This window comes from Neolamprologus multifasciatus, chromosome 20, assembly GCF_963576455.1.
Source record: "Neolamprologus multifasciatus chromosome 20, fNeoMul1.2, whole genome shotgun sequence".
Lineage (NCBI taxonomy): Eukaryota > Metazoa > Chordata > Actinopteri > Cichliformes > Cichlidae > Neolamprologus > Neolamprologus multifasciatus.
The window spans coordinates 6,195,416-6,220,967 of NC_140458.1; the positions used below are offsets into that span (position 1 = coordinate 6,195,416).

General features: G+C 40.7%; 1 protein-coding gene across 5 annotated transcripts; it reads right to left on the reverse strand.

Annotated features, from left to right (window-relative positions):
- Nucleotides 1-16,705: 16,705 nt before the first annotated feature.
- Nucleotides 16,706-23,812, reverse strand: znf217 (zinc finger protein 217). 5 transcript variants are annotated; one of them, XM_085146368.1, is made up of 5 exons: nucleotides 23,540-23,797; nucleotides 20,456-21,805; nucleotides 20,177-20,284; nucleotides 18,736-20,082; nucleotides 16,706-18,608 (listed from the first exon to the last, which is right to left on the reverse strand). In XM_085146368.1, exons 2-5 carry the CDS (start codon nucleotides 21,762-21,764, stop codon nucleotides 18,496-18,498), a joined length of 2,877 nt encoding a protein of 958 aa, XP_085002494.1. In that variant the 5' UTR covers nucleotides 21,765-21,805; nucleotides 23,540-23,797; the 3' UTR covers nucleotides 16,706-18,495. The 5 variants fall into 5 exon arrangements, with proteins under 5 accessions (XP_085002494.1, XP_085002495.1, XP_085002496.1 ...); XM_085146369.1 differs by lacking the exon at nucleotides 23,540-23,797 and adding an exon at nucleotides 23,362-23,533; XM_085146370.1 differs by lacking the exon at nucleotides 23,540-23,797 and adding an exon at nucleotides 22,402-23,337.
- Between the last annotated feature and the right edge of the window lie 1,740 nt (nucleotides 23,813-25,552).

Sequence of the window (25,552 nt, forward strand, 5' to 3'; positions counted from 1 at the left end):
AGCTTATGTGCATACATAAATTAGGATAGGAAACTACATTATTAACAGGGATAAAAAAAAAAAAAAGCTCACTAACAGATCTGAAATCCAGCAGCTTTACAACAAAGATTACTAACCTTTCTGTTCGACAGGACTCTTTCCCTGCAGGGGAATGGGACCATGGCAGGGGGAAAAAGAAGAAAAAAAAAACAATTAAAAATGCAAAAATGAGTTGATGCAATCTGCTCACTCTAAACGACATTGCAGACTTATTCTGCTGAAATCTCCAACGCATCGCTGCATCAACCGTATTCAGAGAACGGACAGTTGTGATTTGCACATAACTGAAAGAAAGGATTTTCCAAAATAAATTACCGTAAGCAGCTTAAAATATTTAGCTCACTCAAATATCTCCAATAATTCTCACTTCTTTGCTGTAATTCGCGGAACGTGTGTTTAAAAACAAACCCTTATCTCACGCAGCGCATTTCAAAACAAGGACTAAAAATGTTCATATTAGGAAACAAGTGCTTTCCTCCTGCACTGAATACCAGCCAGGTGCTCTCCCTTAGTGCTATCAATATTCCCTAGAACACAGTCAAGAAAAAGGGAGCACTTCATGCTCCATATTTTGATAAACAAGGTTAGACAATTCTGTACAAAAAAGAAAAGAAAAAGGCAAAAGAAGAGCAAAAACATCATTCAGATAAACACAGTTAGGCCAGTAAAGCAACACGAGACTCGCTTATGAATGCAGCCTGATCCAAGCACGCTGTTATTTATTCATCTTACTATCACCACACATTATCAGCCAGCCATCCAGGAGGGAAATGGGACATCCTCTTGTTCAGACCTGATGTTCACAACTCGGAGACAGCCAAATGCACTGCCCCGACAAGGCTAGCTGTTCGTATAATTAGCAGTAATTAATGAAGAGAAAGAAAAGACTCGTTTGTATTTTAAATGATCTTAAATGATCCCATTAGCACTTGTCATAGTCCTGTACACTAAACAGCGTGAGTTCAATTAGATTTTTTGTCATATTAAAGTGGTTTTGCGATGCCACTTTGAAAATCTTTTTGCTCTGACAAATGTTTCTCATGCATTAAGGTTCCAAGCTTGGGAGCTGATATTATAAACATCCCAGTATGTCCATACTGTGGTTTTTCTTTTTCTGCACTGCCTCTTTGGAAAAAGTGTTCTGCAAAATGTGCAGCACTGGGTAGCTAGCTTAAACCACCACTGTCTACTTCTTATCCTTAACCGTGCGTGCATGACAGCATGCATACAATAAAATATGTACCCTGTCTTGTACATTTCATTCCCTGTGCTGAACGGACAAGGGAGGAGGACAGAGAGGAGAAATAAAGTGCCATAATGAATCTAAAAGGCATAATTCATTCTGATCAAACGCACTCAGGGATGAGTCATGCTCCGGTGAACCCTTCTGACCACTGATGGGTCTACAGCAGGGAAGAGGATGAGGCGGGATTGACGAGCACACATAAATTCTAATTATTCCCAATGTATGCGATCCTGCAAATGGCCATCCTCACAGTGGTGGCCAGTGACGATTTCCTCTAACAATCCCCCCCTCTCAACCCTCCCACCCTGCTCAAAATGTCCCCTTAGACTTTTTATGAAGAGCCCTGGCTATAAACCTGGGACAGGGGCTATAGAGCAAAAGGAAGAAAAGCAGCAGGTTGTGTAGTTGGTACAGAAGGGAGAAAAACACACCAGCTCCGACTCGGGTGCTGGGGAAAGAAAAGTACGATGATCAATTAATCCAAGCAGTAATTGGATGAGTGTGTATGTAAAGCGGTAATGCTGTAATGAAAGTCATCCATTGTGCACGTTCTTTCCCTGGCCGGTGAACCATCCCCCTCATCATCCTCTGGATCTCAGGTGCTTAGCCATGCAAATCTGTCTGACAGCCCAGTACATCTCTGTCTGCCTAATTGGACAGTATAGAGTTGTTTATGGATATTGCAGACATTTAGGACTCAGTTGGGGGCTGCTCAAAAATCATTAGCGAACGGCCCCTGTTACTGGACTGTCAGCCTCACTTCACCGACGTCAAAGCACCACGATAAAAAAATGATTATCTCTGTCAACAACGGGGGAAGCCTCTTTTTTAAAATGGAACAGTATACTTGCTGAACAGTCAAACATGTGCTCACGAAATGAGAGTATCTGGATTCTAACAGCTTGTTATATCACTCCCACCACTAGTTTTTGATGTGTAAGCGAGGCGGTGTTTTTTGTTAATTAGAAAAGCTACTCCATCTGTAGAATCTGCAGTGGTAGATATCTACGCCACATGAGACGCGTAACAATAAACTTTTTGTTCCAATATTAATTGTTATTAGCCTATCTTTATTATAATTATTTACATTTTCAGTCAATGTTTTAGGAGTCTGTAGACCTAAAGCTGCTATAATCAGTGTTTCCTCATCAACAATCGATCAGATTTTTTAAATATCTTTTGAAGAAGTTGTGACAAACGTGAGAACTGTCACCTGATTCTGAAACGCTCTCCTCTGTCTTATAAAGATGTCTCTGAGGTCATTATTTTGGTTTCCTGGTCCACATTTTTGATAAACACTAAACTCTCTTAAAGCTATACCGAGAGCTCCCTGGGGCTTCTAAAATAGGAAGCATACAAGGTGACAATGTGCAAGCTAGCTAATAGTGTAAGCTAACCCTATTAGCATATTAGCATTAGCTTATTAGAGAATGTCATTATTTTTGCTGAGATTTTTGCCAGGAAACAAAGAAGTGGACAAGTTTGGCTCGTCAAATTTGCTAGCCAATATTTCAGCCAATAATTGGGCTAACTAGAATAAATATACTTGGTACCAGATATTTGGGGTAACACAATGGTATGTTGTTAGCACCTGGCTACTGATCCAGTGTTGCCAACTTAGCGATTTTGTTGCTATATTTAGCGAGTTTTCAGACCCCCTTAGCGACTTTTTTTCTAAAAAGCCACTAGCGACAATTCTGGCGACTTTTTCTGGTGTTATTGGAGACTTATTTATGACGACTTTTTGACGTGAAAGCGCGTATCGCTTTTACTCTCAACAAGCAGCGGGTGCTGCTGTGGGCACCTCGCGCGTTCCAAAGCGCTCACGGGCGGAGGATAGTCCTCCCCCAGCTGCTATCAGGGCAGAAGATGTTTAAGCATCCAAACTGCAAATGAATCGCGCATGAGCGAAGCCGCTGCTCCCGCACTGACTGCAACGCAGTCAGTTCTTCTTTTACTCTTATGCTGTTTTGTGGATCACAAGGTTTAAAACTACTTATAAACACACACACACACAAAGTAACTCCACCAGAGTGCCTATTTCGGGTCACTTTTGCCGGTCCAAGCCCGGGTAAAGGAGCAGGGTTGGAATTGTGACATTAAAAAAAATCAATAATTGCTAAAAGAAATTTAATTTGTAGTTCTAAATAAACTCTAAATGGATTTAGGACATTTTTTACTCAATTTATGGCTCTTCCACGATGTTATTTCTCTCTCCAACAAGGTAGGTTACAATTACATTAGCATGACCAATTATGCAAATTGGGCGGTCATTTAGCGACTTTTAGGACAACCAATAGCGATTTTCCTTACTGAGGAGTTGGCAACACTGTACTGATCTAGCCTGGGGCCTTTTTGTGTGGAGTGTGCATGGTTCTTTGCAGATTCTCTGATAGGGAACCCACCTATTTTAAAGAACCCACCTTGGATTATTTGCTGATATTTAAATTGACTTTAGGTATGAGCATGAATGCTTGTCTGTCTCAATGTGCGACAGACTGGCAACCTGTCGTTGTGTATCCTGCCTCTGGTCCTATGACGACTGGGATAGGCTCCAACCCCTTCCTGCAACCCTGAATTTTATAGATGGAAGAAAATGGATGGATAGACCTGATATATATGGAGCAAATTTAATGTCAGTGTATCCAATAGATGTCAAGATATTTCACTCAAAACAAAAATGTCAACCTCATTGTGGTGCTAGACAAAAATCATCCTCTCAGGACCATGTCTGAACGAAGTGGTGAACAGACTGAGTGACATTTTCAGATTACCCCCAAGTGTCTCTAAATGAAGTAAACACACACAGGTAAACAGTTTGGTTTAGCACAGAACAAAGACTTTCTCTACCATTGCCTCGCTTTTTGTCCTTTTGCCAAAACATAAAAGTCCCCTATTGTATGTCAGGAAGCGCTGTGCTTCCTCTAAGCTCCCTCTGGCTTCAAACGCAAGCTGCAGGTTTTGGCTTATGAATGTTGAAATTGAAGGCACTCCGATTTGCATGGCTGAGCATGGTGAGGCAGGGGAACAGGTCAGAGGGACTCCAGACACAAGCTTTTAGAGGGATGAGGCCATGCCAGGCTGCACAGAGGTGATGTGCTCATTCCACTGATGTGACCTTACACATGGCGAACAAAAGAGGAGCTACAGGGCCCTGCTAAGATCACACCTAACAGATGAATGTACAATACTGTAAACATTACAGAATCCGCTGCGACGGCTTTGATTATTCGTCATAGATATTTATTAGTGTTCATTAACACAAAGCCATTTCAACGCCGAACCTTCAGCCAGCAGTAATGGCCATGTCATCAAGCGGTCTTCCATTTTTGCAGAGGAACTGTTTTATCATTGCACTTATCTCTGTCAGGATGCAAATGTAGCGGACGATTGATTGGAGTGACCACAGCTGAAGACTTTACGCAATGCACAAAAACTGGTGACAAGACAAGGGTAAATTCAGGAGGTGGTGCTCAATTTAACTCTTTTTTCCTGTCTCACTTTGTCTCCCCCCTCTATCTCTCTACAGCTCTTTAAACTATTCCATCTTTATAGCTGAGCCAATCAATGGCAAACCAGTGTCTATTGTCTGTTCTGTGCTCAGGCCACTGCCCTCCTACAGCACCCCCCATTACAGAAATGTTTCTTCCCATCAGTTCCTTTACTTATCACTTCCCGGGTGACATTGAACTTCCTATGCCCCGGCCGCCGAGACACATCTCTGAACTCACACAATTACTCTTCATCCCCACTAACAATTTAGTAATGAAGTATTGATTTCCAGATTCCTCTCTTATGGATGATATTAGATTTTGTTTGATAAACTGTGCCTGGGCCTCTAATCTGCACTGTCCCTTTTCCCACTGTCTGTAAAACAAAGTGCCACTGGAGAGATAATGACCAGGGAACATCGATGAACTCATTTCATCAATTTGTAACACTTGACAATGAAAAAGGGCAGGCATTTTTCAAGCAGCAATGTCAAAGTTTATTGCTCTGGGTACGGTCTTATTGGAAGCCAGACATCTTGAGCAGCATTCACTTCTAATTTATGGGCCCCAATGTGCCAGTTACTTTTAAAGGAAATGTTTGGATACTGGGAGGATATTAGTGTTGCACCTGGGTTGTCTGATTCTCAGGGCCACCGGGGATTCATGTGTCATGTTAGAAAATACAAAAACAGCAGAAGAGACGCTGAGCCTCTACCTATTTGCAATGCAAGAAAAAGCTGCTCGGGACATAAATCATGCCGGGGCGTTGCATGCAAGTCACACATGCACGGATGCAAGGGCCACATAAATGCTTGAATTCTAATGTTCTTGCTTAAACTGTGCTTTCGGAATATTAACTGCACCGTAACCAAAAGCAAGAAATAAGTGCTAAAGGAAAAATGCATCCTCTTTTCATGGGAGAATTCATTTTCAATCAGTGCTATGAAGGTTCAAATAGGTCTGAACCGACTTTAAATCAAAGATGAACAAAGCCACTGTGATTTTTGAGGGCTATCGTTTTGCAACCTTGAGTTTTCTATTTTGCTGTCTTGTTTTTGGGGTTTGTTTTGGAGCTATCGGTGACTATACTTGGATTAAACCTGGGATGCTAAGATAAGGTGAAGGTAAATCCACAGGCGCAGACACCTGGTAACTATCTGTAGCAATAAAAAAAAATTCTCACCAAAAAAACTGGGTCACAGACTTCTTCGAAGACTGCTAGTACAATTCAAATAGCAACATGCAAGAGTTGCTGTTCCTCAAGGGTGGCTCCAAAAGCCAGTGAGTGAGTGCCCAAAGACTTTACTTGTCCAATGAATGAGTACCAAAGAAACAACAACAAATAAAGGTCTCTATAACTACCTTTCTACATACCAACTGTACAGGGTGTGGTAGCTAGCTCGATGCATGGTGTGCACGTCACTGAACTAGACCTCTCAGGTGTGCTTGTGGTGTTGCTGCATTTTGGTACATGCTTATACAGTTATAACAGATAGTATAGTATGCTGTGGCATTAAATGTAGAAAGAAACCATCCAAGAATTTTTGGGTTTTGAGTTTTGGAGAGTGAAATTCTAGTGTCAGTTAGGCTTCAGCTAGCTTACCAAGTTTGTTTAGCTAGTTTAGCAAGCTAGCTTAGCAATAGCACAGCCAGCCATCCTATTATCACATTATAGTTACTCAAAAAGACAGAAGTGGTCATAAAGAGGCTAAAATCACTTCAAAATGAGACTTCACAAAAAAAAGTCATAGTGGCCATCTTTTACATACAGTCTATGTAAGCTGCAACTAATTCATATTATCTGTCACGTTATCAGGATTTGTCTTTATTAGTTTTGGTTCCTTATATCTGTTCAAGATGGGATTTTGCACAATAACCCCCTGCTTTCCTGAGACACCTTTATGAAACACAGAAACACCCCTCTGGTCATCCATGACACCAATAAGTCTTCCATGTCCAATAAAGGCCCAGGTAAAAGTTAATTTCAGTTGATGTACAACTGGTGCCCTATGGAAAACTAAGCAGTTACAAGTTGAGATGCTTTGCCTGTGTTTGTTTTGCAAAACTGTCGTTTCATTATAACTTTACATCCCTAAATATCAAGAAGTCATGCAACTATTTTGTATTTTTAAACTTGTGTTATTGTTTTAAATGTACGAACATGGTTCATTTTTGTAAGCTCAATAACCCGAGCATCCTTTTCTTTACTTTGCTGTGTGCTCCTGCACAGATAATTTATCTGGTGCAAAGTCAAATCATTTATTTCCCCTCATTCATCCTGTTAGAATGAGAGACCCGAGGAAGAACAGCCAATTTAGACTGAAAATCCCAGTTCAGCTCAGGGTAATCTGATTTCTCTGCTCCCCAGAAATCTACATGTATAGTGCTTATCAACTGGATTACTGGCAGGTAGGAGGAATAACCCAATTTGGGGTTACTTGTTTCTCTGTGTGTAGTATTCAATGTCACATTGCATTAGAGGATGAGGGCTATTGCTTTTTGGAATGGATACGTAACTTCCTCGCTCTTCCTTTCCCACACGGAGATGTTCATTAGTTTACATGTTTTTCTTTTTTTTTTTTTTAAGTACATGTACCTCAAACATATAATGTCTTAAAAGGATTTAAATAAAGGCCACATTGTCCAGACTCCTTCTGCTTTTATCTTTTTGAAAGCAAAACCATTTGCCCTCTTCTTTCTTACCATGACATGTGGTGAAAGCGACAGCTCTGAGATGGGTTTACCGGAGTGGTGACAGTTCTGGATGGGTGGGACACCAAATGTTCATGATCCCACACTAATTCCTGCACAGACAATAAAGACCTGCCCTGCTCCAGGAGTCCCACCCTCCCCATTTGCAGATATTAGGGTCCAGTATTGTGGTAACGGATGACCACTGTCTACAGACTCATCACCACTGAGGTCAATTCACCTTAAACTAGAGCATCACTTCCCTCCAAGGTGATTATTGATTAAGGTTGATCCCCAGTGTAGACACAGAAGAAATTATTCTCCGGGCCCAATCACTGCTCATCTCTTGTTTCTGGACAAGGAGACCTTGCTTAATGTATAAATACTGAGGTGGGACACTATTCCCTTACCTACTGAGTGACTATAAAAGAAACGGAGTGGAAACCATCAGGGGTGCAGGGAGGCATGTCAGTTTCCTTTAGACACAGTCCCCCTAATATCTTTTAAAGGAAACAATCATCTTTCCTGATGAACCAAAATGTCCTGTAGCCGCCAAGGTCAAGTACACACACAGACGCACACAGACAGAAACAGCTACAGTGAATGCATCATGTGTTCAACTGTGCATTGTGTCCGTTATTGTGTCCCCCCCACCCCACCCCACCCCCCCAGTAGTCTACAACAGGGAAGGTTTTGATCTCAAGGTGCTGAAAGGAAGACACTTCAAAAGATGTTTTTTGAACAAAACGGTGACAAGAAATAACACATTAACATCTTAATATAGCCTCCAGGCAGTTCTAAACTGTTTGTCACATAATAGCATCTAATATCACGCAGTATGTAACCAATCATGTATCACAACATGCTGTTCTGTAGTATAGAGTATTTATCACTATAACAGCAACTCATCTTATGAGGCATTCATTATTATGTTTTTCAACAGATTTTTATACGTTAGTATTTGTACTAACGGGATGGCTAGAAAAACTATCACGAGGAACATGAAGCTTTGTGTACTTTTGGGGCACATATCCACAGTGAAGCTGAAATAAGGATCATTTCAGCATTTGTGGGAAATAAAATCCTCCACACATAACAATGCTAAGTTTATGAAGCTTAATATGGTTATCTGTGTTCTAGACTCGCATTTATACAGCGCCTTTGTAGTCGTACAGGCCGCTCACTTGAAACTAAAAGTCACATTTTAACCACATAGCACTTTATTCTTTACACTCCAAGCTTTTTATCTACCTCACATGCATGGCCTATTTAGAATTACCCATTAATCTAACATGCATGGCTAACAGCCATATGATCTCAAACAGCACAGCTTTGTACGATCCTATCATATAGCAGTTTTGCCTATATGGAACTGAAGTCATACAATTTTATACGTTGTATCCAATTATCTTTTAGCTACATGAAGGTGTGTCATTCATATATAGATGTTCAAAGATCTGGTTAGAAATGAAATAAGTTTGAATTATAACTCAGAATTTTGCTGAACATTATAGTGCTGAGTGACAAATTAAAGGAAAAAATTGGAAAGCTGTGTGCTGGTGACGTGCCGCCAGAACAGCTTGAATTCATCTTGCCAAAGATTCCACAAGTCTCTTACAACTCATCTATAGAGATGGGATACTATTTTTTTTTTCCAAATGAGATTTCCTCATCTGCTGTTTTCAGGGATGGTGGTGAAGATGTCTGTATAAATTTCACATAGGTCTTCAATTAGAGTGAGATCTGTTGACATTAAGCTGCTTAGCGTCACCTCGTACACTATGAAGAGACTGCTCCCATCAGAAATGTTTCGTCACAGTATGAAAGCGATTGGTGGGAGCAACTTTGTATCGATTGGCGGTGATCCTAGACCCAAACCATGCACCTCACAGCATAACAGAGCCATGAGAGTTAGTAGGGATGCAACGATACCAATTTTTTCAAACCGATACAATACCGATACTTGGATCTGAGTACTTGCCGATACAGAGTACAAAAACCGATACTTCTACCACACACACACACAAATGCAATGAATTGGAAGACAGGTTTTATTTTATTCTCTGCCGATAAAAAAAAAATCTTAATAAAAATCACCACAAAAAAATTTCAAGTGAAAAATAAGCACTTCTGTTAAATTATTGCAGAGTCTCCACATTGTAATTTAACAAAATATCACTGAACTATTGGCACTGTCCCGAGCTTAAAACACATAAACACTTCTGTTTATTTATTATATTTCATATCGCAGCTCGAGTATGCTGAGAAGACGGTGCAATCCTATGTTTTCCACGACCGGCATTGGCTGGTCATCCAGAGCGATAAAATGAGTCAGAGCCTCTGTTATTTTAACTGCCCGTGGATTTTCTCTTGACATTTTTCTTCGCTTTTCCAAAACCTGAGTTAAAGTTGGCTGTTCCGGTCCACACTGCTGACATTTTGTTTAGCCTAGCTACAGCAGCCTCCAGTTTCTCTTTTTTTTCTGGAGCCGCCAGTCTCGCTCGCCTAACCCTGTGCCTGTTTAGCGCGGGATGTCCCCCTAGTGGTCAATCTAAAAAACTACAACAGAAATGACAAGCCACCCTCTGACTAATGAAATAAGTTAGTATCGGTTCATGGTATCGGTTAACTTTTACGAGTATGAGTACACACACGTTTTACAGTATCGGCCCGATACCCGATACCAGTATCGGTATCGGTGCATCCCTAAGAGTTAGGGGTCAGCAATTAAGGTTTTTGTTTGTATTATTGTCACCTGGTTAAGGCTACTGTGTTGTCAAAATTTAGTAAACAGAAATCTCCTATTTTCTCACAACTACTAAACCCCACTCAGGGACAATATCTTTAATGTGAAAATGGTAAGAGGTGTTAAATTGAGCCCCACTACATATTGTACAACATGGGCAGACAGAAATCCAGAATTAAAACTGGCATTTTGAATCTAAGAAATAATGGCGAAGTCTTGGAAACACATTGTTGTTGGTGCTAAATATAAAGTTCTCCATATGTGATGTAGGCTCCTAAATTAGATAATGTCATAGGTGACATTGTACATCTATTTCCGGCACTGTGGCTTGTTGATGAGAACTGTAAAATCAGGAAACTCGAGGGAGGAAAGAAAAAAAACACTTGCTTAGGGGTGCCATGTCCTACCAATCACTCTCCCCTTCTAAAGGGGCTCCAATGGCACCTGAGGGGGAATCTCATGGCTGTCATCCCAGAAAGCCTGCCGCTCTGATGCCTGCTTACCATCTGCTCCCCATATGAGCAAAAACAGGCAATTGTCTCAGAGAAGGCACCTCAATCACGTTGCCATCAAACTATACTTTACCATGTATTTTGGGTAGCTTTGGACATCATCCTGTTACAATGTGCAAAGCTGGAAGTGCCTATTTTGCTTGTGGAGATAACAGTAAATGATCGTGTGTGCAGACAGTGTAGGTCGAGTGCGCCTGAAATGTATATCATATCCCTGCCCTGCCTCAGCATGGACTTGGCATCTGACAGTGAAAAAAGCAGAACAGTGGGACCCTGTCAGTGTTACACTTCCTGTAAATAACCCCTTCATGCCTTTGGTTTTATCATTCCCTGCAAATGATTCCAAGCCCCTCCAGAGTGTACAAGAAATAGCATTATTTTATGGCATAGAAAAAGAAAGAGATAAAAAGAGGAGCCAGAGAGAGAAAAAGGGAGATGGGGCTAAAAAAGGTCCTTCAGGGAACATGGTGTAAATGAAGTTCCAGGAATGACACAGGCGAGCAATGAGGCGTGGATGGAAAATATACGCTGCACATCATCGGATAGAGATGCCAGTGGAAATGGCTTCATTGAAGTGTCAGCCCTCATCCATCAATCAATCATCCGCAAGAAACAATAACGCTGTGGCGATGGGGCAGCTTTTATGGGGCTTACTCATGGGTATCGGAAACAGCACTTAAGTGTAGTTCTGACACTGGGAGAAAAACAGAGATGAGGTGCTCTGCTTATTCCACATGCAGGTAGAGCAGATAAGAGGGGAGGGAGAGTCTAAGTATACAGTGCCCCCGTAGCGGTGGAGCTTGGACAAAGGAGTTTTCATCTACACAACAGTGGAGGATTTCTTTTCTTTTCCTCTTTTGTGTATTCACTTTGTCCTCACTATTAGAGTTATTTCCAATGAAATGAAACTAAAACAACACTGAAGGATCTACAGCCGAGCAGCTGGATCTGTGAAACTATATTTAATCCCAGGAACAATGGTAATATTTTTAATTTTAGCAGACGTGTTCAACATCTTGGATTCCTATTCGTGTTAATTAATGAATTTCACTCATTAGCACCAAACATAAAGAATATCTGATAATAAGGCTATGAATCTCTATAAATAGATACCTATGAAAGGAGAGACAGAATTCAGGGGAAGGGGCGAGATATTTGATACTGCAAGATTTCTGGTTTCTGTTATCAGCCTGGCTGTAGTCTGGGCTTTGTTGACCAATTACATTTACAGGCTTTGCTTGCATGGAAGGAAACAGTTCATATGGCAAGCAAAAGAAAGAATATATATACATATATATAATGAATATCTTAAGTTTGACTACATTTGACTAAATCACCTGATGTGTTCCCAGAAAGGTCAAAAACTTTGAATGTTCCCTGAAGGCTCAAAATAGCAGGTTAATCTCTGTAGGCCCTTGCATTCAAATGTTCAACTTTAAAGTGAAAAAAAAAAAAAAAACTGTTAACAACTGTTTTTATTCATTTATTTGAAATATGGATTATAGCAGCGTTCCCTAACCTTTTTTGCACCACGGACCGGTTTATGGCCGACAATATTTTCACGGACCGGTCTTTATGGCGTCGTGGATAAATACAACAAAATAAAACCAGTACCGGTACCAAAAAAAAGATTTATTCATAACACACGGGAAAACACCCAGGGAAACTGAGTTAATGATAAAAACGATAAAAAAAATAATGATAAAAACCATAAACCATAAATTTCACACCCAAGACTCAACTCTTGTGGGCCAATACCAAACCACTCACGGACCCGTAGCGCAAAAAAGGTTGGGGACCGCTGGCTTATAGTGCTTAACTTCAGCGTCTTTTCCTACAGGTAGAGATGCAAATAAAAAATACACTTCTATTGCTAACTACAAAAAATCTATTATAAAACTATAACAACATAAATGAAAATACAGTAAATAGCCAGTAATAGATGCCTATAAGTTGCTGATTGCCTACTGGTGGTGGTCAGAGGGCCCGGTGGCGCCAGTGTCCGGCAGCCTCGCCTCTGTCAGTGCGCCCCAGGGCAGCTGTGGCTACAATGTAGCTTGCCATCGCCAGTGTGTGAATGTGTGTGTGAATGGGTGAATGACTGAATGTAGTGTGAAGCGCTTTGGGGTCCTTAGGGACTAGAAAAGCGCTATACAAATGCAGGCCATTTTACTGTAACTTTACAGTAATTATAGTAAATAAAGTTGCAGTTTCATTTACAGTAACATTAATCTTTCTGTAATTTCACCTACAGTAATTTTACCTTGAATAAAATTACATCAAGATTTCTATTCTTGCAAAAAAAATAAAAGTTACTGTAAACACTGTTTATAGTAACTTATAAAATAAATTATATTTTATAGTAACTCACTGAGGTTATGCACCTGCCAGTAAATTATACAATTTACAGCGTTAACGTTAGGGGCGTGGCTACTTTGACTAACAGGTGGTTGAGGATGCAAACTGCTGTCTGCTAGCTTCACTTCCACCAATAAAAATGATAACTTGACCCTGTTGTGGTATGATCTCTGTGTCATGTATTTGACAAATAACATGGTTTGCTGTGTGATAAATTATACTAACAGCTCGTCAAGAACACTCGTAATTTAGATTTGGTCAGTGAAATTTTAATTCTCTTATTTTTACTAGGTATGTGTCTCTGTGTGGTGAAATCATTCAGTTTACCGATGCACCTTACTGACTCAGAGCAGTGCTAAGTTAGCATTAGCTACCTGAAATCATATTAGAGGCTTTTGGGGCCCCAAATATGATCACTTGTGGCTCCTGTTTGCCTGGCTTTAAAATAACAACATGACACATAATGTTTAAACTTTAAAACAACCAAAAGGTGATGCCACAGTAATTGCATCCATCATTTATATACAGTCTGTGCTCCCAGATTGGTGGTCTTGTCAAATTTGCAGGTATTTTGTCCAGACCAAACTAAAATACTGCTCATCAGCCTCCCGATGGCGCAAGATGAAAAGTAAAGGGATCACTAAAGTATATGTGATTTATCCTCAGGAGACCATGATTTGATTAAATATTCCTGTCAGCATCAAGTGCCTGTCTGACATTGCCACCCACTAAGCAGGATAAATACAATGTGTACAAATTTGGTTTCATCTGTTTTACAAATCTAGTCTTAATTGAATCGCTGCTTCAGAGAGTATATTTCTTAGTTTTAGTAAACAGGTGGTTGGCTCATTATACTCGTAAGGTCATCTGCTTTAATATTGCATACAAGGCTACATATAGCCCCCTTAAAAAAATCACGATTATTATTTTAGTTATAAATAACATCAGCAGACCACAGGCATTGGAAATAGAACACCGCATTTTTCAAGCCTACACGTTCAGAAAATAAACAAAAATGCTAAATGGTCCAACAGTCGCTTTTCCTGTACGTGAGCCTTTTGATTTCCCAAACCCAACTCTCTTGATGGCTTCCCTGCAACATGAAACATGACACATCATCCATTATTCTGTACATGTGCCTTGCTATCTCAGCCCGCTCCATATGGCCCCTGTTGTCTCTAGACACCCAAATCCCTTTCCTTAGGCCAGGGGCTGTTTTTGTGGGAACCATTACATTGCTCCTCTTCCTCAGAGGAATGGGGTGACGATGATGAGCGATCACAGCGAGAGCAGACTTTCAGCCTCAAATTCTGACAGGATACTCAACAATTGACCATATCTGCTTTGTTGGCCCAATTGCTAATTCATGCAAGTTGACAATCTGGAGGCAACAATTATGAGTGATGAAAGGAGTGAAAATAAGAGGAGAGAGCACTTAAGGGGGATAAAAACATGAAGTTTACTTTGCAAGAATGGAGGGAGGTAGGAAATTTGATAGTCTAGAGAGAAAACTGGAGAGAAAAGGGTTTAAATTGCTCGGCACATCGTCAGTCACAGATGAACGTATCCAAGTCTTAAACATCACCTCTTGTAAAACCAAACACTCTGAACAGATGAATGAGGAGCAATGCAAGCATAAAATGCCATTTGTGTGTTGACTTGTGCAATAAAATGGCTGCTGTGGGAATCCTTATCACACAAAAGCTAATGTGATGAAAAAAACTTGATAAGAAGCCGTGAAGACATCAGGTGTTTTATGCCAAAGAATTATGAACCAGAGCAATCCCGGGTGAATTTGCCTGAAACCTGGGTATTTTCTTGGGTCTGTGCATAACTGGAAAAATCGCAGCGTTTGTGGATTAAATAAAAGCCTGTGTTCTAATAACTTCACTGAAATCTGTTTTCTGTAACTAACCTGAGTGAAGCATTGTGTCCTTGATCTCTGTTACTCTAAATTGTTTTATTAAAGCAACATTATTTTAGGCCTTTCGACCTTCTTTCGTGACACTGCATCATTGCATCTTTAATGTAGACCATACAAAGGGTGCAGTATCATGAAAGGCCTGCAAAACACGAACACATATGTTATGATAAAGACAAAAATTCTGGCAGGAACGCTCAGAAATGACGTCTCTCGAGGGCTCCAAATCACAAAGAAACAATACAGAGGAGGAAGTAAACAGAAGGAAAATTCAACATGTATCTTTGCCTATTAAAGGAGCTTTTGACATGAAAGCCCTCGCAGCATTCTGGACACGGGGATCGAGTGTAACGGGATGGATGTCATAAGCTGTTGTCGACTTGCGTTCTCTGCCAAGCGTTTGCACTAAGTTTGCCACAGTGTGAGGGAATATGAGGGTGATGCTAAGTGAAATGCTCATTTTGCGTTTGTGATTACCAAGGCCCATGGGCGATATGCACTAATGTGAGCTAATGCAATAGATTACACAGTGCTGGCCCAGGGGAACAGACAGCAAACAGATGTGGTCTACTCAAAAGGGGAGGAGGGGGACAAAAAAAAAATCAAAGTTTAAAGTGTTCAATGTGCTGAAGATTGTCCTTTGCAATTTGTTGTTTACAGAAAGAAAAGCAGTGATAGGTTTTGTCAGTCTTTTATAGATGTGAAACAATAGTGCGCTGATGTCTCTGCAGATGTAGGAGCTATTAACCAACTTCTCTGAAGCAGTTTTCTTTTCTTAAGGACTTGATGTTCGGGGAATATAATCTGGGTGCACTGCTGTTTGAGTCATTCAATTACAATCAATGATGTCATGGCAGATGTGTTGTCTTTGATAACTAATGTGCAACACCTGTGTGACATTATCAATTACAGGTGTATCCCCAAGCGTGGCATTCTTCTCACTACAGGTTTAAACAGAGGAGTGCATGTGTTTTTGTTTATTTTTTATTTATGTAAACATTTAAATTTAATACAATATCGTCTATTTTAAGAACTATTCAGTATTAGGGCTTATAGCAGTATGTAACTGACAGTATGATTTTATTAATTCTATTCTCAGTGTGGTCAAGGTGTGAAGTTTTATAAATGCACTACAAAGATCTGGACGTTTTAAGGCCGTGAAACCTGAATCTGACGAGACTATAATCTTGACTTTGTAAATACTGCTCTCTAGTGGTCGATTGGAATAATTGATTGAAAAATCGAGTATAGCCCACATAATCTGCTGTCAAATGCAAAAACTAAACACAGTTTACTAATCACAAATACTCCAACAAAAAATTGTTTTCTTATGTTGTAATATAACATAAGAAAACCAATACTTGTTGCCTATATTTGGAGATTCTGGAGGACTAATAGCCTGAAATGGTAATCGAGTTATTGGAATATTACAGTCCACTGATGATTTAATTAGAACAGATATTACCGAATTTATCTTTCTCTGTGTCTGTGTAATCAGGTATTAAAGAGGTCATTAAAGGAAGCTAGAACCCCAGGTGCAAGTTAAAGAAAGCAGATTATTGTTATGACCGTGAACCACTGCATCTCTTGGTTTTGGTATATTGCTAAATATATGCATATATAAGCATATATACATTTTATAATATAGCTGGAGGTCCTTACCCTACATCCCCCAGATGTTATGAACATAGCTGTATAACTGGTGCCTTGAGTCCGTGAACAATGTGCTACACTGTAACCAAGTATGACTTTATTTCTTAACTTTGTGTCCTCATATGGCAACATTACATTTTGCTTTGCACCTTATACTTTATATTCTGCGTTTTTATATTTTTTAATCAATTGCGACCATGCCATGTTATGCTGTAATATAAAACCATTGTCCTCTATGGGGACAAGTCTAGTCAGGTCCAATTAATCCTAAATAGCTAGGAGAGATTCGAAAAACGGGTCTCAGGAGGTTAAGAAAGGTGATCCTAGGTTCATTATGGTTCAGCTTAAATACAACACACATATACTTTTGTTCTTCGCCTCTCACTTTATTGTTGAAACGTGCCATCAAAAATTTCAAAACAATACTTAACAATATATAAACACACCAATAATGTGAACGCCGAACAAAAAAAAAAAGAAGAAAGAAATAATTTAAAAAAGGCTTTTCAAAATTATACCAAACACTACCCAGCATGTAAAACTGAATTAACCTGAGTCTTTCTTCCCTCTTTAGCATTAAGTTAATTGGAGCAATCAACATCGCTGCTTTTGCATTTTTTGTCTCCCCTAAAACTGCACAATCACGACACCTTAAACGCTCCTTGACATCCAGCTGGCAGTGACTGCTGCCCCTTGACAAAAGAAACACTTTCAAGACTTTGCATAGCAAAAGCAAACTCCCGAACACGCGAGCGGCTAAATGTGCAGTAACCAAATAACACTGAATGACTATTTCACACAAACCCAGAAAATTACATACAATCTGGTACATTTTACAGCTGACGGGTGTGAGGCACCACTTAAGCACCTTTTTGCTTTTCAAGAAGGAAAATAACAATACTTGTAGATAGCGAGTTCATCAAAATTAATGTACAGCCCAAATTGTGGTATAGGTCAAAAAAACAGTAGCAGCAGTAGTAGTCCAGTGTCACCAAATGAGCTTGAGCTTCCTGTGGTGTTTTATAGATGACAAACGTCACGGGTCACTTGTCCATGTACTACTACTATTACTACAACTCAAAACACCAGTCTCTGGTCGAAGTAGGTATATAGGCTCAGCTAACATGATAGCTTCAAAGGCTTTACAAAAATAAGCCTTCAGAGCACAACTTGAGGTAGAACTTGAAACACACAGCAGAGCTCGCTGCTGTGGCCTGTTTGTAAACAACTGGGCCGAAGCCATCAAGTTATCCGACAGAAACTCCCCACCATCCAGTGCAGTGCAGCAATTACACAGAGCAGCATTTTTTTTCCCACACAGGTTTTTCTTAGGTTTTAGCTTAACACAGTTTATGTAGAGAAATTTTTACGCCATCCCACACACACAACTTTTACAGCTAAGACAGACTCTGGAATATTAGTGTGGGTCATGTACAGATTTATCAACAGTCTCAAAAAGAAATATTACAGTGCACACCAGTGGACTATATACAAAAAACCCCCAAAGGTTATCTGCATCTTTGCATTCAAAAAAGGAACTTCTGCTGAAACTGTAGCCCTGAAATGTCCATATAACACAAATGTTTTTCTGTTGAAAAAGAAACATTAAATTAAGAGAGGATAAGCACACTGTGAGCATAAACTACCTCTCTTTCTAAATATGTACATTAAACAACGTTTCTAGAAATTCTCCAAAATAAGGCAGCAGCACTGTTTACATCTAGAAGGACAAAAAAAGGATTTGATTCAACTATATGAAGTTCAATGTCATTTTCAAAAATTCTCGTCAGGTTTTTTTTAAATGAAAGTTTTCAACCTTTTCTTTATTTCTTTTTACTTTAGGCACTTTTGTCAGTGGCCCCACAGCGTTGACTGGGGAATGGGCCTGAAACATCTCTTCTTTGCAGGCTGGGTAGACTGGGCAGATGTTGGAACAGCACACTTCTGCCCCCTGAGAAAACAAACAAACAAAAAAAAACATTAACTCTTCAAAGTATCAGAATATGCAGATACAAAATAGCCAAATATCCAAAGAAATTTATATGTCACTCTACTGAAACTGCAAGTCTAATGCTTACCTGCTCCTGGGTTGGCTAGTCCTACATGACTGGGGTTTGCTGGGTTGGTGTGATAGAGAGACGCCAGGTCATGGGGTGGATAGGAGCGGAGAAGGTTCATCATGTTCCACTCAGACTCCAAACTGCCTCCAATAGTCACAGGTGCATTCTTTGCCGGACCCAAAACAGAAACCTCAGAAGCTGTGGGTGGACATGACCCTTGCTGTGTGGGTTTCACAGTTCTTTTAGTAAACATCCTGTTAGATCCATCTGCTGGTAGCCCTCTAAAAGCAGCCTTCTCGCCAGCCTCTGCATCCCTGTTTGTAGGCACAGTAAACTTTAATCGCTTGCTGGACGGCTCTCCAAAGTCCATCTGGGGGAGGCTTCCAAATCGGCTGGATAGGCAGAGCCTGGCGGCATCTGTGTGCCAAAGGACACCGCTTCGTACTGGGTAGCTCCGATCGCCGATGCCCACTCTGTCCATGATATATTTGTTGGTTGTGCTGTTTTTTCTCATGAGCTCTGTATACCTGGAGGATTCCTGACTGGGATGTGAGTCGGTGCTCTGCCTGTAACGCTGGGTCTCCTGGACATCTTTTATGGGTGCATGGACAGGGGATGGCTTAGGAACGTGCGGTAGGTTAACAGGTGCTTTTTCTTGAGCTTTTGCAGGTTGGGGAGGTGGAGATTTGGTTCGGCGAGGGAAGCTCCTCTCAGTGATCAGAACTGAGGAAACATCTTTCCCATTGAGGGCAGGCGGGCAACCCGTATGACGACTTTCACTTAAATTGCCTCCGAACCCATTCTTTTTGGTGCTGTTTGACTTGTCTTTGTGAGAGAGCTTTTTATGCATAATCAGAACTTCTGGGTAGATGGTTTTATAAGCACAAAATGGGCAGGCAATTGGAACAATACCATTTCTTGGTTCAACACTGACAGGTGTGGAGACAGAGACTTTTATGGACAGATTTAATGGGGCCTCACAGTTCTCTTCTTGCACCTCCTCCCTTTTTTTCTTCAGGTTAACAGGCGCAGAGCACTTGGCGAGCGCATCATCTTCCGGAGAGCAGGCAGGCACAGCATTTACTTGGACAAGTGGCTTGCCAAGCTTGCCATCAACACTATCCAGTCCGCTTTCTGGTGTTCCATCGATGCACGGCATGGCTGGAGGCACCCAGGATTTCTTGGGCGCAGGATTTTCAGCATTGTTTTCATTTTTTCCATCACTGGGTGAGGGCACTAAAGGCACAGGTCTGCTGGGGATCTCCACGTAGGGCTTATCCTTGTGGCGTCGATCCAGGTGATATTTCAGTGAAGTTTTCTGGGCCGCAGCGTACTCGCAGTAAGCACACTTAAATGGTTTCTCACCTGGAACAAATAGTTTTGCATAAACATAACATAAGTCAGACTTTAAGGTCAGTTTATTTTTAGGATAATTTATAATCATTTGTCGTGAATTTACCTGTGTGAGTCCTCAAATGAACTGTGAGGTAGTAGCTGGATCTGAAGGTTTTGCCACAGTAACTGCAGTCTTTTGATCTGCCATTGGATCGGTCAAATCCATCTTCACCTTTGAAAACAAACAAAAATCTAAATATTAACACAACACACAAAGGACAGAACAATGGCCACAAAAGGCATGTGTTATTATCTGTCCCCTCAGCAGAGGGAGCCCTTGGTAACAAACAATTACTACACCACAGATAAGATAATCTGAGTGTATACAGAAAAACAGACTTACCTGAACCCAAGTTTTCCTCTATGCCCTCCTCAGACCCTTCCTCTGTATTTTCCAGTGAGCCTGCTCTTGAAAGCTTGCCATCAACAGATGAGGTTGGACTTTCTTCACCTCCTCTCTCACGCTTGTGGACCCTGGAGTGGAGCACCAGCTGGTGGTAGGTCCTGAAATTTCTTTGACATTCCTCACAAGTCGTTGGCCTTTGTTTGTCCTTATCTTTCTGAACTGGAGACCTTCGCTGTGGGTCTGGGCTTTTAACAGGGGCCTGTTGCTGAGACCGGAGCTCTCTTCCAACTTCTTTCACGGCCTTGTCTCCTTGGCCCTCAGTCCAAATATTATTCAACTCCTCCTTGTCAGAGCCAGATTCGTCATTGTCCGTGCTGTTTTCCTGGCCAACATCTTTTGTATTATTAGGCCCAACTGCGATCTTGCCTTTTGTAGCAAGCTGCCAGGCCTGATATGTGTTGACAGGATCTAGCTGGGGAATCCATTTTGATGATCTCACAGGTTCCACATCCTTTCCTGCGGGGCGAGGCTGAAGGTTTAGGAACTGAAGAAATGAATCCTGGTTGGCAGTGGGTTCATTAGTATCACCCATCTTATCCTTGCTTTTATCTTTTCCAGGCTGTGCCTCTCGATTATGCATTTTACTGTGTTCAACCAAACTATCATGGTCAGGGAAGAAAAACCCACAAACCATGCACATTTTGTATGCGGTGCCTACAGGCTCTGATGGAGGCTCTTGGATGATACCATTAATTGTGATTGGGCTTTCTGGGTCTTGCTGGGTCTTGTTCTTTGCTCCTGCTTTTACATGCTTTTTCATGTGGTTCTTGAGGAACCAGTGCTCTCTAAACCGACGCCCACAGAAATTGCAACAATAAGTAAAGTAGTCCTTGTGCTTTCTCATGTGGGCCTCAAGCTCGCTGCCATCTTGGGATACGTGACCACACAGGATACAGCTGTGAACCTCGTCTTTTTCGGCAGGAAGGCTGCTTTGTTTGGCCCGGGGTCTCTCTCCTGGGATCCTGAATTCTGCTTCAACCCGAAGCACAGTCGGCTCGGAGAATGTGGTGGGGTGCTGTGTTAACACGTGGGGGCCAAGCTCATCCTGATGAGCGAAAGTCTCCTCGCAGAACATACAGTACAGCGGTGCACTTTCTTCATTTTGCAACGCAGTCTTTTCTGGGTAAGTAGTGTGTGGCGTCATGCTAGAGCCCAACCCTGGGATGCTTGCATCTTTACTAATAAGAATATCTTGGGCAAGTCCATCTGGGCGATTTACAAACGGCAGCAATGAATGAGTCGGCATTTTCTCCTAATGTTTTACAATCAGTCCAGATTATTAGGAGCCTGGAAAGAATGGGAAAAGTGGGGTTTTTTAGGCTTTGCTCAAAAATCAAAACAGGATCAGGAAACTGAAACACCTAAGTTATCATAAAATCTTTGAACATAACAACATAACATCTTTGGTGTTTGAAAAAACACCAGAGAGAATTGCCTTTCCTTACACTGAAACAGGAAATGTATCTTTTTTAGCAATCAACTACACAGACAAGTCATTTCCTCTATGTGCAGGCCAATGACAAAACAGTCTTTTTTTGTGCTCGCAAACATTATTTAAATTAATTTAGAATTTACGCCTCTGTGTCTAAGCTTAATATGACTAACATTAACTTAGAATATATACTTCTAGAAAGTAAGATGATTAAGTAAGGTCATTGTTTTTTTCATTTTTTCCCCTAAATGTAACAAACCTTTGCTTCTCTTTTGTTCCTAACTAAACACGACAACTACTTTAACTAATCACACTAAACATGTAGTGTTAAAACACAATCTACAGACATAGATTAACTTATAGTCAACAACATAAAAAGCAACATCCCAGCAAAAGTCTAAGAATTTCAAGTTGTTAAACTTTTTTTGAAAACTCTAAAATCTTTACTCACAAATCCCAGCATATCCTTTTCTTCAGGCATCAGTGACAAAAGACACTGTGGTTTCTCTGTGTAGTGGTTTCAGCTTGTATACTGAACTGCTTATATTGGGGAAGGCTCGAACTGCTTAGCTCTTTGATTGGTGGAGAAGTGGAGTAACTGGTTCAGCAAGGACAAAATGCTCAAGGCCCATGCAAAATGCTAATTTAGGCTGTGGCACCAGCAATACCTATAGCTGTCTACTGTAGCATCAAAGACCCCCCCTGCCCCCTTTTCACACATTTTTAACGGTTACCTTTAAATCAAGTTTTCAGTATATGGCTACAAAACAAAAAACCCACAAATGAGTGGATAAAGGGGAAGTCCCAACTGTAGGTTTCAAGTCATTCAAACCAATGATAAATGGTTTTATTTTCAGTTTTATATAATACATGCACACACATATATATATATTTTATACATCAAAGCTATTCATAACCAATTTATCTGGAATTAGTTTGCTGTGTGGTACTTTTGCTTTAGACCAGGTGAGCACAGTAAACTCTTAATGATCCTGTGTGGTTTTCTGAACTACACACATGCTTCGGGAGGCAAGCGTTAACATTAGCCACCTTCTTATTCAAGAAAGCAAAGCTCCGGTTTGAACGTAATTTTACCCCGGAGGCGATGCTCGCAGTTAACAGTTGAGAACTTCCAGCTAACGTCAATAAAGTCGGTGCATTTAACAGACTGGCTATTACGTTTCTATATGTGCATCATAAGCCGAGCACGAGGGCTTCGTTACTCATTTTGGAAACACTCAGATCAATTATCAGCCCTGTCCGCGTCTGTGACTGAGGAAGACTGAATTTTAAATCAATACATCCAGACAAACCCGTCTCGAGTGGCGACGACGTTATTTCATGACAACACTGGTACAAAAAGAACATTATCGACCTGACTTTTTTTTTTTAAATGTGTGTGTCTACTTACGCTGTGCCCTACGGTTTGTTTTCCAACGCCACTTTCAAAAGTTCACCCAGATTGAGAGAGTGGCATAACAAAACGCTAACTAGTTCTACTCCCATAGCCTCGGTCATTCTTAACGACAGCAACGTTAGCAAACAACACTTTCTGTTGCCTCGACTTCGAGCAAACTGTAGAAACTCACCAAACAATACCTACCAACTCAGAATTTCCGGATTAATATTGATACTGATACTACGAGCGACTGAATTCAGGGAATTCGGGTGTTTGCTCGAGTTTGCTTCTTCATTTCACACAACGCGTTGTCGCTGGTGGACAGCTCACCTATTCAATTGTTTGAATGTGAATCATATTTGTTCGGCTTGGCGAGTCCTCCCTGCTGCAGCTGTTGAAATCCGGGGCGCGCGCTCTCAACTTTTTCTCAAGGGGAAGATGGGGCGCGTGCACGGCAGCCCCCCCTCCACCACCACCACAAAAAAGGGCAATCACGTGGTCACGTATAACAGAGAGGGATTAGTGCACATAATCATCTTATCTCATACACGCCAATAAAGCATGAGGGCATATTTTATTTGACTGTTCTAGCCCACAATGAGCTTCTTACAAGTTATCACATGTGAGGTTTTTATTTTTTATTTTTATTCCCAGTGTTTTCACTATTAGACGTGTAAGCCGCTTCATTTGTGCTTCAAACGGCCAATATTAGAGTCGTATTCGCTTACAGTGAAGTCTGTTGTCACGCTTTGCTTTTCGAGCGGTTCAATCATGTGTCTAACGATGCTTTAAACTTCCACGGAGTAAGAGTGAGTGCGCTGGATAGACGCCATATAACACTCTTTGATGTGTACGCTGCATTTTAAGTTACCTAAAAGTGCAGCCAGTCAGCACGTCATGCACCAGCTACCATGTGGAGCTGGGGGAGGGGTGCCTCAAACTTTTCACAGTTACATGAGGCTTTTTTTTTTTCTTTTTGCAGAAGCAGGTTGGTTGAGTCATGAGAAATTTCAAGTTCTTCCTATATGGTGACACAAAAACGTACCAAGGCGCACAGCCCACTTTTATATCCCATATGAGTTGTTGCCACCCAAAAGATACCTTTGACAAAGTCATGAGATGGTGCATGTAAACACATTTGATCTTACAGAAAAATGGAAGGAAAAACCTTAACCTTTAGTTACATACTATATTGCTGTTAATAATAATAGAGAATCAGCACACATTTACTGTTGGATTGTGTAATCACCTAAGATTAATAGACTGGTGCTTGTGAGATAAAGACCTTCACCTACAGTAGCCTCCACACCCTCCTATGTAAAATCAACCCCTCCTCCACTCTTAAAAGCAGAGACACTGATGAGCTCTTAATCAGTCAATGAAGATATTCAGCTGACTTCAGTGTACACTCATTATGCAGACCCACTCAACGACCCCCCACCCCCAATGGCAGCAATGTCTGGAAGAAAACAAAACTTTATCAGTTACCACTCCCAGTTGAAAAACAGTGAACAAAGACTGCAGTGCTCGATTTGCTTAAGCTATGGCTCTTACATGAGCCAAGGACTGGCTGTAAGCAGCCTGCTCTTTTGCCTATATTACAAGCTGTTGTCAAGCACTTGCTGTCACCAAACAGGTTGAACCAACCCATATGGACAAGAAATAGTAAAAACATATATGATTTACTCATGAAAGTGGCCACTTTCTCATTACTTTCATATATTTTTTTAGTAAGTATACAAAACATACAAGTTTCATTATATAATTTTTCAAGGGATCTTATATGTGTTTTCACTCTTGTATGCTTTTCATACAAGTTTCATACAAGACAGATAAAAACTTGATAAGATTTATATATATCTTTTCCATATGGGAATATTGTTCTCATAATGAAATAAACATGTGGTTTTCCAGCCTAGCAAACATGCTTAATAAAAATGTTTGGTTTGAACAGTGGATTTGATAATTGCACTCATTCCAAGGATACCAATGAACTTATTTTTAGTTCTATTTTGTCTTAATAAATAACTCAGCTCACTGATAAAAAAACAAAAACACATATTTTTTTTCTTTAGTAAGACTCACATATGCAGCTTACCCTAAACTAAAAACACTTTCTCCCCTCGCAGTGCTACGATTCAGTTATAGGTACTCGTGCCTTCCCCCGAGATCCTGATGCAAACAAGGCTAGTATGTTAATCAA